This window comes from Nerophis lumbriciformis, linkage group LG24, assembly GCF_033978685.3.
Source record: "Nerophis lumbriciformis linkage group LG24, RoL_Nlum_v2.1, whole genome shotgun sequence".
Taxonomy (NCBI): Eukaryota; Metazoa; Chordata; class Actinopteri; order Syngnathiformes; family Syngnathidae; genus Nerophis; species Nerophis lumbriciformis.
In genome coordinates, this window is record NC_084571.2 from 28965884 (window position 1) to 28981193 (window position 15310).

Genomic DNA, 15310 nt, shown 5'->3' on the forward strand with positions numbered 1-15310 from the left:
GTCTCCCGGGAAAATCGGGAGGGTTGGCAAGTATGCCCCGCACACAGGCACCCGCCCACCAGGTCAAGTCGCTGCCATTAATTTGAAAAGAGAAGCGAAACTGAAAAAAAAAAAAACGAAACAGTAAAAGAGATGCGGCTGTGGGAAAAAAAGTTGAAAAACCAAAACCTGTGAGACATACGAAAGCAATAAACGTCGACAAAAATATGAATAGTATAAAATTAAAACTAATTTGTATACTCTAGCCTTTAAATAGACCCCCCTTTTTAGACCAGTTGATCTGCCGTTTCTTTTCTTTTCTGCTCTGCCCTCCTCTCCCTTCTGGAAGGGGGTGCACAGGTCCGGTGGCCACGGATGAAGTGCTGGCTGTCCAAAGTCGGGACCTGGGGTGGACCGCTCGCCTGTGCATCGGTTGGGAACATCTCTGCACTGCTGACCCGTCTCCACTCGGGATGGTCTCCTGCTGGCCCCACTATGGACTGGACTCTCACTATTATGTTAGATCCACTATGGAGTGGACTTTCACAATATTATACTAGACCCACTCGACGTCCATTGCATCCGGTCTCCGCTATAGGGGTGGAGTCACCCACATCTGCGGTCCTCTCCAAGATTTCTCATAGTCATTCTCATTGACATCCAACTGGGTTGTGAGTTTTTCCTTGCCCTTATGTGGGCTCTGAACCGAGGATGTCGTTGTGGCTTGTGCAGCCCTTTGAGACACTTGTGATTTAGGGCTATATAAATAAACATTGATTGATTGAATGAATATAGGTGGGTTGACAGGCACATCGGGGCACTTCTGGGTTTCGGGCGATGATCTCAGCCCAAATAGCCTACTATTTACCTGAATCCGTACACATTTAGGCCTATTTTGAAAGGTTTAAAGGCAAATATGAAAGCAACCGTGAAAAAATATCTAAAATAGGATTGAGGGGATTTTTACACTCTTAAGAAAAATATTTCTTAAAAAGATTTAAACCATTTATCATGACCAAAAGTTTACTGGCTACCTCACTTCGCTTGACACTTACGGTATTTAGAGAAGAAAAGATTGGAGGCACATCATGTCTTTACATCTGAGGGGTCCACAAATTAAACATTTATCCATGAAAGACAAGGTTTGATTTATTCGTGCATAGCTAAGTAACGTATTTGATTGACATGACAAGTGCCGTGCTGCTGTGATCGTGACGCTAATGAGAAAAAGGATAAGTTGGTTTGCAGTTGATTTCCTGCTACAAATATTAGTCTCATCTATAATTCATGTCTGCAGTTGTTTTTATGGTGTGAGGGTCATATTTTGTCTCATTAATTAGCTATAAATGTCCCTGTTGTTCAGCATGAATCTTTGCCAGCGATATTACAATTCAATATATGCTGTTGAGCCTACCAGAGATTTGTTAATTTAGTTTATTAATATTTTCTTGATGCCAACAAATATCACCGAATCCGTGTCGAATAAATCACTCGGCTTTCCTGCACAACAACAGCTGAGCTTTTAGTTGTGTTATGAAAATGGACAATGAAAATACGGTGGATTGGACCTACATACAAAATATTTATCACTAGGACTTAACATGACGTACGGTAAGTTTATTTGCACAATCAGGTCTTCGTAGTTATATTTAGTCATAGCCACCACAAAAGAACACAAACTTTACATTTAGTTCTGCTATCAAACACTACTAATATAACTCGATTGCATCACAGAAAGTTCCTCAAACAAATCAAATGTTCAAATCAACATTTTACAAAGTGATTGCTGCAGACACAAGCATGGTCCGATTGTATTCCACAAGATAATGAAAGTATTTTTCAGAGCCATTTCCTGCGACGCACCTTCCAATTTTTTCCTGACTTTATTACCTTTATGAGCCACTTCTTTTGGGACTCTGCGAAAGCTTTTCCTTATCTCTCTATTTGAACGACTGGAACACCCAAGAACAGAACAGCAATGTGACATTTTCTGCTCAAAGTCTACACTCACTCTCACTTGTTTGCTTGACCATCGTGTCAATTAACGGATATGACATCATATGCAACCCTCCTATTGGCATCGAAAACATACAAAAACATATTGTATTTTTTCAATGTTTGTATTTGTTTGTTGCCAAACGTTTTCTTTAGTGCCAATACAACGTTTTCTACAATGTCAATTTCTTTCATACCAAATCATACTGCCAGTGTTTTGGCTCCATAAACAAAAGAGTATAGATTACAAATCTACATTGTATTTTTTTTTGTTTTTGTTTTTTTTTGTTTTTGTTTTGTAATTTACAGGAAACGAACACAACCCGCAAGACCAAACTTGCCACAAAACATCACAATAAATAGACATAAACGATCCTGGAATGCATAAAAGCGTGTTGAATAAAACATCCCCATTAAAATATTGCTCAAATATAATGTTTATTATTAATTTTTATTTTTTTTATATAACCCAAACGGGACAAGCGGTAGAAAATGGATGGATGGATGGATTTTTATAAACCTTTATTTATAATATGCAACATTTACATAGAATAGAATAGAATAGAATAGAATAGAATGGACTTTATTGTCATTATATTTGCATATAACGAGATTAAGGACTCCAACTTAACGTGCGGTAGTGGGAATTAATATGGGATAAAAATAAATTACACAAGAGATAATAAAGATAAAACTAAGAATTGAAAATAAACAGACTTCTATCCAATACAAATAATAAGCAATCCTGTACAATATACAAAACACTATACAAAATACAAAATACTGCACAATATGCAGAACAAGACAAGAGTACCGGAGTAATAAATAACAATAAATACAAACAAAGAAATAATAATAATCAAAACAAGTACAGAAACAGTACAAAACAGGGCCAGGGGTTGTAAACTCAATAAAGTAACTAAAATAGAATGCAAAATATATATATATGTAACAAAATGTAAAGCCATAGGCTCACACAAATTCCGTAAATAATCCAAATTTGGATCACAGCATCATAGTTTTCACAACTTTTTGGTTGTCAGAGGTAGAAAGCTTTTTAAAGTAAAGTTCTAATTCTTTTTTTTAGAGGCACAAAAAACAGGTCCATTTATGAATATAAAACTTTGCCAATAATAGTATAATGAGGTTGCAAAGGTGAAATTCCTTTTCGAATTTTTTTTTCCATACAGTGTAAATCCAAATAGCACATTTTACGTTTAATTAGTTATTTGGAAAGGCGCAACAAAAGGGGATTACGTCATCCCTCCCGGGGCAGCGGTTGCCAGAGACAAACAAACGGTGTCACGTGACTGAACGCGGAAATCCCAGCGGTGTTTTTCAGAAAACAAGATGGCTCACCCGGGAGGAGACGGAAAGGGTATGTCGGCCACCGCGGCGGCTTTATTACGTACTAAACGGCTCTTGACAACGTCACAAACTAGCGCGAACGCGTAGAGAATGCTTTTTTGTCATTATTTATCGCTATTGTGCGCTTGTAGCTTCGTCGCACGTCGGGCAACAACGCATGCTAGCCTTTAGCCACAGTTAGCTTCACGTTAGCCCGCGCATTAAGTTTACTTCCTCAACATTGTTGAGACAATAGTGGCACAAACGACGACGTTTAGCTCAAAAGTGCATATAAAGCAAGGGTGTGGGGGGATCTGGTTTGTGTTGTGGTATTCGTAATACAGCTCTTATTATCCAAGATGAGCACGTGATTGTCATAATAAGGTGGTTAAAGTGTGTTTTGTTGCGTTTTGTGTATCAGTTGCAGTACAATGTACGATTGACCCTTGATCTATGCACTACAGGTAATTCCAAGGAACAGTTACTGGAACTAGGAGCGGATTTGCTAAAAGAGTAAGTTGACCTCATCGTCATAAATGGGCATGAGACTGTGTCTGAGTCACGGTATCGTTTTGTCGTAACCTGGCTCTTCTGTTCCACACAGTTTCATTTTCGAGCGAGTTCGCCGCTACGGAGACAGCAGCGCCGTGGTGGTGACCCGGGACCAGCTGGGCGGAGGCGAGCTGTGCAATGCCAACCATAAGGAGCTGGGCCAGTGCCTGCAGAAGATCGGAGACGAGATGGACGGCAATGTTGAGCTCAATAGGTAAGCCACCAGTGGATTTATTTACTATTAACATCGCCTGTTTTTTTTTTTTAACATCATTTTGTTTCCCTCTCTGCTTAGGATGATAGAAAAATGTTCACCCAACAAGGAGTTGTTTATGAAAGTGGCCCTTGAAATCTTCTCAGATAAAAAGTTCAACTGGGGCCGAGTGGTCACCCTCTTTTACTTTGCCTGTCGACTCGTCATTAAAGTGAGTATTTTATTTTCTGATATTCTTATATTGTGGACATGCCAACATGTTCATCTTTCTTGGACACGGCACTAGGGGATGTATACCGAGTAGAGATGTCCGATAATGGATTTTTGCCGATATTGTCCAACTCTTAATTACCGATTCCGATATCAACCGATGCCGATATATACAGTCGTGGAATTAACACATTATTATGCCTAATTTTGTTGTGATGCCCCGCTGGATGCATTAAACCAGGGGTGCTCACACTTTTTCTGCAGGCGAGCTACTTTTCAATTGATCAAGTCGTGGGGATCTACCTCATTCATATATATAATTTATATTTACTTATTTATGAAACATATGTTTTTGTTAACAAGTTAAAGGTGTTTAATGATAATACAAGCATGTTTAACACATAGTTAATATTGTTAATAAATTAAAGGTGTTTAATGAAAATACAAGTTTGTTTAATACATATACCGGTAGTTAATATTGTTAACAAGTTAAAGGTGATTAATGATAATACAAGCATGTTTAACACATATAGTTAATATTGTTAAGTTAAAGGTGTTTAAAGATAATGCAAACATGTTTAACACATATAGCTAATATTGTTAACAAGTTAAAGATGTTTAGTGATAATGCAAGCATGTTTAACACATATAGTTAATATTGTTAATAAATTAAAGGTGTTTAATGATAATACAAGAATGTTTAACACATAGCTAATATTGTTAACAAGTTAAAGGTGTTTAAAGATAATACAATCATGTTTAACACTTATAGTTAATATTGGTAATAAGTTAAAGGTGTTTAAAGATAATACAAGCATGTTTAACACATATAGTTAATATTGTTAATAAGTTAAAGGTGTTTAAAGATAATACATGCATGTTTAACACATAGATTCCTTTCTTTCATGAAGACAAGAATATAAGTTGGTGTATTACCTGATTGTGATGACTTGCATTGATTGGAATCAGACAGTAGTGCTGATAAGGTCCGCATTTTCGAATGGAGGAGAAAAAAAGTCCTCCTTTCTGTCCAATACCACATGAAAGTGGTTGGTTTTTGGCATTTTATTTATCCAGCTTCCATACTCCTTTGTATACACTTTACAAGAAATACATTGTCGGCAAACTCCGTAGCTTGTTAGCTTGTGCACGCCAGCTTTCTGAGACTCTTATTTTGGTAGCGCAGGCAGGATGAAGTAGCGCTTTTATTGTGCAACTGTGCAGTCGGTCTTTGGAGTTTTGACGACAGGTACGGCGCCAGAGTCTGTTGAAATAAAGTGTTTCTCGCCTTCCAGTCGGTAATTTTAATGAGCTGGCAGCAGCCAGCGTCATCTCAGAAGACCCTCGGGTGCCGTGAATGTCAATCAAGTGACGAAAGTGACGTCATAGTGAAGATTTATGATTGCTCATTTTTAGGACTATTCTTTTAATGGCTGGCTGGTGATCGACTGACACACCCTCCGAGATCGACCGGTAGATCGCGATCGACGTAATTAGCACCCCTGCATTAAACAATGTAACAAGGTTTTCCAAAATAAATCAACTCAAGTTATGGAAAAAAATGCCAACATGGCACTGCCATATTTATTATTGAAGTCACAAAGTGCTTTATTTTTTTAACATGCCTCAAAACAGCAGCTTGGAATTTGGGACATGCTCTCCCTGAGACAGCATGAGGAGGTTGAGTTGAGGGGGGTAGGGGGTAGCAGGGGGTGCATATTGTAGCGTCCCGGAAGAGTTAGTGCTGCAAGGGGTTCTGGGTATTTGTTCTGTTGTGTTACGGTGCGGATGTTCTCCCGAAATGTGTTTGTCATTCTTGTTTGCTGTGGGTTCACAGTGTGGCGCATATTTGTAACAGTGTTAAAGTTGTTTATACGGCCACCCTCAGTGTGACCTGTATAGCTGTTGACCAAGTATGCATTGCATTCACATGTGTGTGAAAAGCCGTATGTATTATGTGATTGGGCCGGCACGCAAAGGCAGTGCCTTTAAGGTTTATTGGCGCTCTGTACTTCTCCCTACGTCCGTGTACCACTACAGTACAGCGGCATTTTAAAAGGTCATAAATTTTACTTTTTGAAACCGATAATTTCCGATATTACATTTTAAAGCATTTATCGGCCGATAATATCGGCAGCCTGATATTATTGGACATCTCTAATACAGAGTACCGGTATTCTTTCTAACTGGTTCCTAATTGGGTCGTTTTGTTAGGATTGTTAAGATTCCGGACAAACAATACGACTATTTGTATTTTTCTAATCCAGCTGTCCGTCATAATTATGTCACATTCTGCCGCCGCTACGCATTAAAATCAGTTTGGAAAAATCACAAACAAGGAAGCGACAGCACACAAAAGTTTGGAACTCAACAGTGTTTCCTCTTCAAAAGTCACTCACGCAAGTAATAGTGGTGTCAGTTTGAAGTGAACACGTTTCACGCATGACCGCATTATACACCCTCTCGTGACTTTTGGACTTGTTCTGTTTTTTTTTTCTTAGGGGCGTCTAGAATCCGTCCCTAAAGGGGGGGTATTGTGACGATCTGTCACATTCACGTCTTGTTATGTTTCCTTAGTTGGTGTTTATTTCCTGTCGTCAGCGCTCTTATTTTAGTTCCATTTCCTGCTGGTCTCCCTGAGCGCCATTTCCCCCCACCTGTCCCTGATTGGCAGCCTGGCCACACCTGTTTTCTATCAGCTGGCTGCTATTTATGCCTGCCTCGCCCTCCAGTCAGGGCTCGATAATTGTTTCCTGTCTCCTGGTTCCTGTTTTTCCTGCATTTTGACATTGAAGTCATGTTTTCCTGCGCTACGCCTGCCATCTCTGCATCTTGGGGTTCACCACCAACAGATTATGACAATTGTATATGTTTGTACTTTGATATGTACATTTAAATATTACGTGGAATATCATTTAGGATAGCTGAATGTGTTCCCCTATTTTGTAATATTGGCAATTAAGGCAGAAAATGCATCACAACAGCGGTAGTTTCAGCACAGTTTAATAATGTATACAAGTCAAAATAATATGTGACAATACAATACAATACTGGGGCCGAGTGGTCTCCCTCTTTTACTTTGCCTGTTGACTCGTCATTAAAGTGAGCAATTTTTTTCTGATATTTTTATACTGCGCACATGCCATGCCATGATATGTTCATCTTTCTTGTACACGGCACTAGGGATGTATACCAAGTACCGGTATTTTTTCCAACTGGTTCCTAATTGGGTCGTTTTTTTAGGATCGTTAAGATTCTGGACAAACAATACGGCTATTTGTTATTTTTATTATCCAGCTGACCGTCATAATTATGTCACATTCTGCCGCCGCTACGCATTAAAATCAGTTTGGAAAAAACATGAACAGGGAAGCGACAGCACACAAACGTTTGTAACCCAACAGTATTTCCTCTTCAAAAGTCACGCACGCGAGTAATACTGGTGTCAGTTTAAAGTAAACACTCTTCACTCATGACCGCATTATCCTCTTAGCGACCCAGTAATCCACAGGCCGATATCAATCCACTGAAGAAAAGTGAAACATTTAAGTAATATAATAAGCCATAAAGTTGCTTTGAACCAAAATAGCATCCGCTGACAGGTCTCTCGCAAGTCATTGTCGTATCGCAAAAAGCAGCTGCCTGACCAGGGCTCAGAAAATGTGTAGCGACTCCTCCCACCCCCACCAAGGACTGCTTTGACTGCCGGACTCTGGAAAGAGGTCCCACAGCCTCCGTAGCAGAACCTCCAGGTTCTGTAACAGCTTCTTCCCTCAGGCCATAAGACTCTTGAACGCATCATAATAGTCATCTCAATTCCCCCCAAAAACAGATTAACTCGCTGGAATATAAAGACAATATAACATACATCCATAAACGTGGATGCATATGCAAAAGTGCAATATATTTTATCTGTACAGTAATCTATTTATATCTGCTTTACTTAACTGAGGTGTTCCTCAAGGCATCCCTTAAAGTCATACTTGCCAACCTTGAGACCTCCGATTTCGGGGGGGGGGCGTGGTTAAGAGGGGAGGAGTATATTTACAGCTAGAATTCACCAAGTCAAGTATTTCATATATATATATTTATAAGATATACTTGACTTTCAGTGAATTCTAGCTATATATATATATATATATATAGATATATATATATATATATATATAGATATATATATATATATATATAATATAAGAGAAATACTTGAATTTCAGTGTTCATTTATTTACACATATACACACACATAACACTCATCTACTCATTGTTGAGTTAAGGGTTGAATTGTCCAACCTTGTTCTATTCTCTGTCACTATTAATACTAAAAGCTGTAGATGTTATTGTCACACATGCATGTACAGTAGATGGCAGTATTGTCCTGTTTAAGAGTGTCACAACATTGCTGTTTACGGCAGACGAACTGCTTTACGGTAGACAAAAACGTGACTGCTGTTGTGTGTTGTTACCGCGCTGGGAGGACGTTAATGAAACTGCCTAACAATAAACCCACATAAGAAACCAAGAACTCGCCCTCCATCATTCTACAGTTATAACGTGATTGGGCAGGCACGCTGTTATATTGTGGGAAAGCGGACGTGAAAACAGGCTGTCGACACGTCACTCAGGTCCGCCTGAATTTCGGGAGATTTTCGGGAGAAAATTTGTCCCGGGAGGTTTTCGGGAGAGGCGCTGAATTTCGTGAGTCTCTCGGAAAATTCGGGAGGGTTGGCAAGTATGCTTTAAGTCCTCTCCTTTTTGGCACTTACATTTTTTTGGCGATGATTTATGTAACAAAGGTGTTGCTTGTTACTTTCAGATGCAGTCATTTGTTCATATTCTTTAGTTATACTAGTGGTGTTCTTTAAGGTTCCATTTTAGGTCCGCTCGTTTTTTCATCATTTGGGCTATTTTTAACTGGTGGCCTGCAAGTTCAGTTCAAGACCATTTTCGCAGCAGATTCTTAAAAACAGCAGAGGGCGCCTTTAACGCTGACAATATAAATAGACTAAATGTTTACTGTCGAGGACACTGGTTCTCCGGAATATAGAAAAGAAGACTATTAGTAAAGGAGAAGTCCTTAGCTTGCTTCCCTATAGACCAGGGGTGACAAACGTACGGCCAGAGCGCCAGATCAGGCCGGTGAACAGGTTTTATCCGGACCGCGGGATGAGTTTGCTAAGAATAAAAATAAATAAATAAAAATTAACCTGAAATTTTTGAATGAAAAGAAACGGCTGTTCTAATTGTGTCGCAATAGCAATTCTTTGCATCTTGGTAGATGATGCTACCGCGGCCCGAGTCCTTCCAAGAGGATTTCAATATTTTATTTGGCGATTGTGGCGTGTGAAAGTGCATTTATTCCAGGGGTGTCAAACTCCTTTTCATTGAGGGCCACATCACCGTTATGGACGCTTCAGAGCTCCACTTGTAACACTGAATTATATGTGAATATTAATTTCAGAGGATTCGCCTCTTTATATAGTTTCACAATTGCAATTTGATTTATTATATTTTATTTCACGTACAGTTGTCCCTCACCACATCGCGCTTCAGATATTGCAGCCTTTTTTTTTAAAGCATATCCTACTGTATTTTTGGCTTACTTTAAGCATTTTTAGCATAAAAAATGGTTAAATACACAAAAAATATCAAGATTACAGTAGTGTTCGACATCCGATAAGTCCAACCAATAAGAGTGTGCTGTTCGGTATCGTGTCCACTGATTGGCTCAGCCTCAGGCAGCATTACTATAGTGGATTAAAAGTGTAAAGGTGACTAAAAGTGGGTTATTTCATGTCTAGACGGCTCTCATAATGTTGAAAAATGTATTAAGAATGTTGTAAACATGGTTTTATGCTTACGAAAATGTTTGATTTGTAATTAATGACTCCTACTTGGCGGAAATCTCTTTATCGCGGTCATGTTTGGAACCAATTAACAGCGATAAACGAGGGACGACCATAAAATCTACAGTTGTTTGTACAGTGTATTAATGTAAATGCAGTTTTTTAAACAGTGAGAAACGAGAGATTACTCTACAGTTTACATTGTAAAAAAAAAAAAATCTGTACATTTTCCATTTAAAAAAAATAATGCTACATATGTACAAAATAAACCACATGATGTTAGTACATCAGTTGAGGAAAATGATCAAACTACATAAATAACATCCTGTAGTGTGATTTTGATATAATTTTTTTATCTTGATAGATTGAAAATGAACACCAATGAGTTGACTGATGAACATTACCACATAATTTATTCAGAATATATAAATAACGACAAATAAAGTATATATACTATTAACCGCAACAGCTAATTGTAAAAAAAAAACCCAACAACATTATGATTTGTACAATTTCAGAATGTGCTTGTTCTATTTTTAAACAAAGAAAACAATCTGAAGTTGTCTTTATTTTTAAGTTATCGTGCCGTGATTTTACCAGTCCGGCCCTCTTGGGAGTAGATTTTTCTCCATGTGGTCCCCGATCTAAAATGAGTTTGACACCCCTGCTATAGAAACTTGAGTGTGGTCATGAATAAAGTATGAAAAGAAAGGTATGACATTATTGTGTGTTGGTCTTGATCCTCTTCTCCTAGGCTCTCCTGAATAAAGTTCCTGACATCATCAGAACCATCATCAACTGGACTGTGGATTACCTCCGTGAAAATGTTCTCAACTGGATCAGGGATCAAGGGGGCTGGGTAAGGAAGTCGTGAATTATAAAGTCAGGATTTCAAATTAAAACTTTTTTTTCCCCCAGGAGGGTATTCGAGCCTACTTCGGCACTCCCACATGGCAAATGGTGGCCATCTTCTTGGCTGGCGTTCTCACCACCGTCATCGTGACTCGTAAAATGTGAGCAAAGGCGTGAAAGCTAAACGAGGAGGAGGAGAAGGGCGGGTGCGTCTTTTCGTGAGCCTGAGCGAGCGGACCTGGCAGGAAGGAGAGGAGACCAAGCGGCCGAACTGAACAAAAAGACTTGAATGCGGACAAGAAGAATACTTCTTTGCGCGTTTTGCGACGACTGACTGCGGCACCGCGGCCTCTCCCGCCCCCCTGGCAGCATGCAGGGGGTTGGCTGCCACACTTTGAGCGAGGGATTTCATTGTAATTTATTTTTTACTCGGTACAAATACAAGAAAGTCACTGCGTTTAGTTTTGTGCTGTAATTTACAATTATTTGACGATCCGCGTGCATTTTCCTTTTCTGCGGAATTGGATCGCTGTGAACAATCGTTCTCTGTCAGGAAGAGGAGAATCTTGAGGCGGCCATTTTGGTTCTTCTCACGGGTATCGTAAGCAATATATGCACAATTCAACGTGGATTTTTGTTTTCTTCTATAATACGTTAAGTCGCACACAACCAACATTTGTCATAAACCATCCATTGGTTTACCTCACTTTACACCCGTTTTAAAAGTACTGTTCTGTATTCTTCCAACGTCAAGTCACTCCTTTAAACTTGCAGCAGCAAATGACTTTTATATGTTTGTCAGTGCCTTTCTTGCTTTTTTTTTTTTTTTTTTTCAATACAATTTGTAGACCTTTTTCTATCACATTTCTAAAAGTTTGTGTCCAAAAAAATACTTTGCAAAGAGTTTGTATGTTGTAATATGGAAATAAAACATTTAAGGTCTTACTCTTGCTTGCTTATATTGAACTTATAAAAGTTGTCAACAAGTATAATGCGTGAGAATCTTCACAATAACTACAAAAAGTCAGAAGTTTGTGAGGAGTCAATTTGATTTTATTCCTAGGAATCTACACTTTGAAATGAAATTTCACAAATGTATCTTCTATTGGCACTAAACTAAAAATGCAAAATGTTGCATGTATTACCGTATTTTCCGCACTATAAGGCGCACATAAAAACCTTCAATTTCCTCAAAAGCTGACAGTGCGCCTTATAATCCAGTGCGCCTTATATATGGACCAATATTGAGCCACAACAGGTCTCGCAACTACGGGATGCATAACGTAACCCCAGCCTCTACTGTAGCGTCTATTCTATGCACCTTATAATGCGTTGCGCCTTATATATGAACAAAGTTTTAAAATAGGCCGTCCATTGAAGGTGCACCTTATAATCCCATGCGCCTTATAGTGCGGAAAATACGGTACATATAACAAGCTATTTACCGACATGTTGTTCCACGCCACACCGACAGGTGGCGCTGGTGCATCCCTGACTCATTAAGGGGTTGGCCATACTTCCAAAGTGTTGGTACCATTCCGATCCCAAGTAAATACAGGCCAATACTGGCACTTTTTTTTTTTTTTTTTTTTTTTTTTTTACAGAATATGTATATAACAGTACCAACATTGTAACAATACGAACAGAACAACAACAAAAACCCAGATACTTGTGGAACAAGTATTTAAGAGAAATTAAAAAATTGCAATTTCATTACCCGAGTAACGATTCTGTTGTAGGTATCTAGATTAACTATTGATATCGACCCGATACCAAGTGAATGCAGGCCGAGTATGGTCAATACTGACACTTTTTACAATATTTAAACTTAATGAAAAAAAAAAAAAAACATATTGCCCAAGTATACGTAGTGACATTTTTATGTCCGGGGACAATATTTGACGAGAGTTTATGTCAGTTACCAAGCCGGTGTTTATTTCTTCTTTTGCCATATCAATGCAGGTGTTTACTTGTTTAATGTCACGTTCCGTGTAACTACATCCGGTTTCTCGCAGCCACTTCCTGAGACCGTAACCCGGCCTTCAAAATAAAAGCACGCCAGTAGCCTACGAGTTGTTTTGAGTGAACACATGAGAAGGTAAGATAAAGTATTATTTTCATCTAATATTGAGATATATGAAGAGTAAACTAATGATAACAAAAACTCACAAAAAATAAAATAAAATAAAACTCACTAAATCTATGATTTCAAAGCCTCGTGCTTTGCTTGGTGCTAACTACAACATAGCAGAACTAAACAACCTTACTGCCTTAACGTTTCCTTAAAAACAGCTCAAAGCCTATATCAGCTGAGACAGGCAGGTAATTTGTAGACATTTTTATTGTTCTACAAATTAGAACAGTTCTCTAGTTTTAATTATTGACGTAGGTCAAATGTAGGTCTTAAGTGAAGCTAACTGACGTTAGCCTGATGCTGCCTTTTTTTTCAACATGCCCCAAAATGTCTGTGCATGTGCCTGAAGATGTCACTTGTGTGTATGTTGATGTTTTCTGATGCACAAGTCGAATATAAACAGGCCCACCAGACCACATTCATTATTTATTTAGGAGGAGCTGGAGCCTATCCCAGCTGACGAATGCTAGCGTAAAACGTTAGCATGTTAACATTAGCATGCTAACACGAAAAGTTAGCGCCAAGTATCAAAAGCTATATATCTATAATATAGATATAGATCCAGGTTTTTGCACTTCCGATCCGACACCGATATTGTTTTTGCATTTCCGATCCGATACCGATACTGACCGATACCGATACTGACCGATACTGGCCTATCCGAGCATGTATTAAAGTTTAAAGTTATTTAGCCTACTTAGTTGTCAGAATCATGTTGAAAAGGGTTTTAGTACTCTTGATAACAACTAGCCAGCTGAATTAGGGGAGTTTGAATAATACACAATGGTTGGTAACAAGAAACTTCCATCCATCCATTTTCTACCGCTTATTCCCTTTGGGGTCGCGGGGGGCGCTGGAGCCTATCTCAGCTACAATCGGGCGGAAGGCGGGGTACACCCTGGACAAGTCGCCACCTCATCGCAGGGTAACAAGAAACGGACCTGTTTATTCAAGGATAAACACAAAATAGACAAAATTATACATGACAAACAGAAATGGCATCATTGAACTAGGGCTGGGCGATATGGCCTTTTTTTAATATTGCGATATTTTAAGGCCATATTGCGATACGCAATATATCTCTCGATATTTTGCCTTAGCCTTGAATGAACACTTGATGCATATAATCACAGCAGTATGATGATTCTATGTGTTTTGATTGATTGATTGAGACTTTTATTAGTAGGTTGCACAGTGAAGTACATATTCCGTACAATTGACCACTAAATGGTAACACCCCAATAAGTTTTTCAACTTGTTTAAGTGGGCGTCACGGTGGAAGAGGGGTTAGTGCATCTGCCTCACAATACGAAGGTCCTGAGTAGTCTTGGGTTCAATCCCGGGCTCGGGATCCTTCTGTGTGGAGTTTGCATGTTCTCCCCGTGACTGCGTGGGTTCCCTCCGGGTACTCCGGCTTCCTCCCACCTCTAAAGACATGCACCTGGGGATAGGTTGATTGGCAACACTAAATTGGCCCTAGTGTGTGGATGTGAGTGTGAATGTTGTCTGTCTATCTGTGTTGGCCCTGCGATGAGGTAGCGACTTGTCCAGGGTGTACCCCGCCTTCCGCCCGATTGTAGCTGAGATAGGCTCCAGCGCCCCCCGCGACCCCAAAAGGGAATAAGCGATAGAAAATGGATGGAACTTGTTTAAGTCTGGGTCCACTTAAATTGATTCATGATACAGATATATACTATCAGATATATACTTCCACTGCGTGACGCAGTGGAGGAGTGGCCGTGCGCGACCCGAGGGTCCCTGGTTCAATCCCCACCTAGTACCAACCTCGTCATGTCCGTTGTGTCCTGAGCAAGACACTTCACCCTTGCTCCTGATGGGTGCTGGTTAGCGCCTTGCATGGCAGCTCCCTCCATCAGTGTGTGAATGGGTAAATGTGGAAGTAGTGTCAAAGCGCTTTGAGTACCTTGAAGGTAGAAAAGCGCTATATAAGTACAACCCATTTATCATTTATTATTTATCATCATAATACAGTCATCACACAAGATAATCACATTGAATTATTTACATTATTTATAATCCAGGGTGTGGATGGGGGCGCCGGATGTAAGTGTCAGAGTTTGATATGAGAATAAATCTAAAGTTAAAATATAGGGTAGAAATGCACCCATTTGCAGGAAATGTAGTCTTGATTTTCAAAATTTTCTTTCAAGGCTTGCATGT

The 15310-nt window shown here is 39.3% G+C and overlaps 1 protein-coding gene and 1 long non-coding RNA gene across 3 annotated transcripts in view; both read left to right on the top strand.

The window, feature by feature from the left end:
• The first annotated feature begins 3263 nt into the window (after nucleotides 1–3263).
• On the top strand, nucleotides 3264–11940 carry LOC133620424 (apoptosis regulator BAX-like). 2 transcript variants are annotated; one of them, XM_061981918.2, is made up of 6 exons: nucleotides 3264–3352; nucleotides 3786–3834; nucleotides 3926–4087; nucleotides 4169–4298; nucleotides 10898–11002; nucleotides 11062–11940. In XM_061981918.2, the coding sequence occupies exons 1-6, from the start codon at nucleotides 3325–3327 to the stop codon at nucleotides 11158–11160; spliced, it is 573 nt and encodes a 190-aa protein (XP_061837902.2). In that variant the 5' UTR covers nucleotides 3264–3324; the 3' UTR covers nucleotides 11161–11940. The 2 variants fall into 2 exon arrangements, with proteins under 2 accessions (XP_061837902.2, XP_061837903.2); XM_061981919.2 differs by lacking the exon at nucleotides 3264–3352 and adding an exon at nucleotides 3411–3705.
• A 1056-nt stretch (nucleotides 11941–12996) lies between these two features.
• Nucleotides 12997–15310, top strand: part of LOC140679803 (uncharacterized) — a 40186-nt gene continuing 37872 nt past the window's right edge. The window contains exon 1 of the long non-coding RNA XR_012051153.1: nucleotides 12997–13093. This is a non-coding gene — a long non-coding RNA (uncharacterized lncRNA). The remainder of the gene's footprint in view (nucleotides 13094–15310) is intronic.

Bases quoted from the DNA above. Each gene is read 5' to 3' on its own strand.
- LOC133620424 (XM_061981918.2), top strand. From the start codon at position 3,325: ATGGCTCACCCGGGAGGAGACGGAAAGG. The intron at 3,835-3,925 runs GTAAGTTGACCT...TGTTCCACACAG, and splicing joins GGAGCGGATTTGCTAAAAGA to TTTCATTTTCGAGCGAGTTC. The intron at 11,003-11,061 runs GTAAGGAAGTCG...TTTTTCCCCCAG, and splicing joins TCAGGGATCAAGGGGGCTGG to GAGGGTATTCGAGCCTACTT.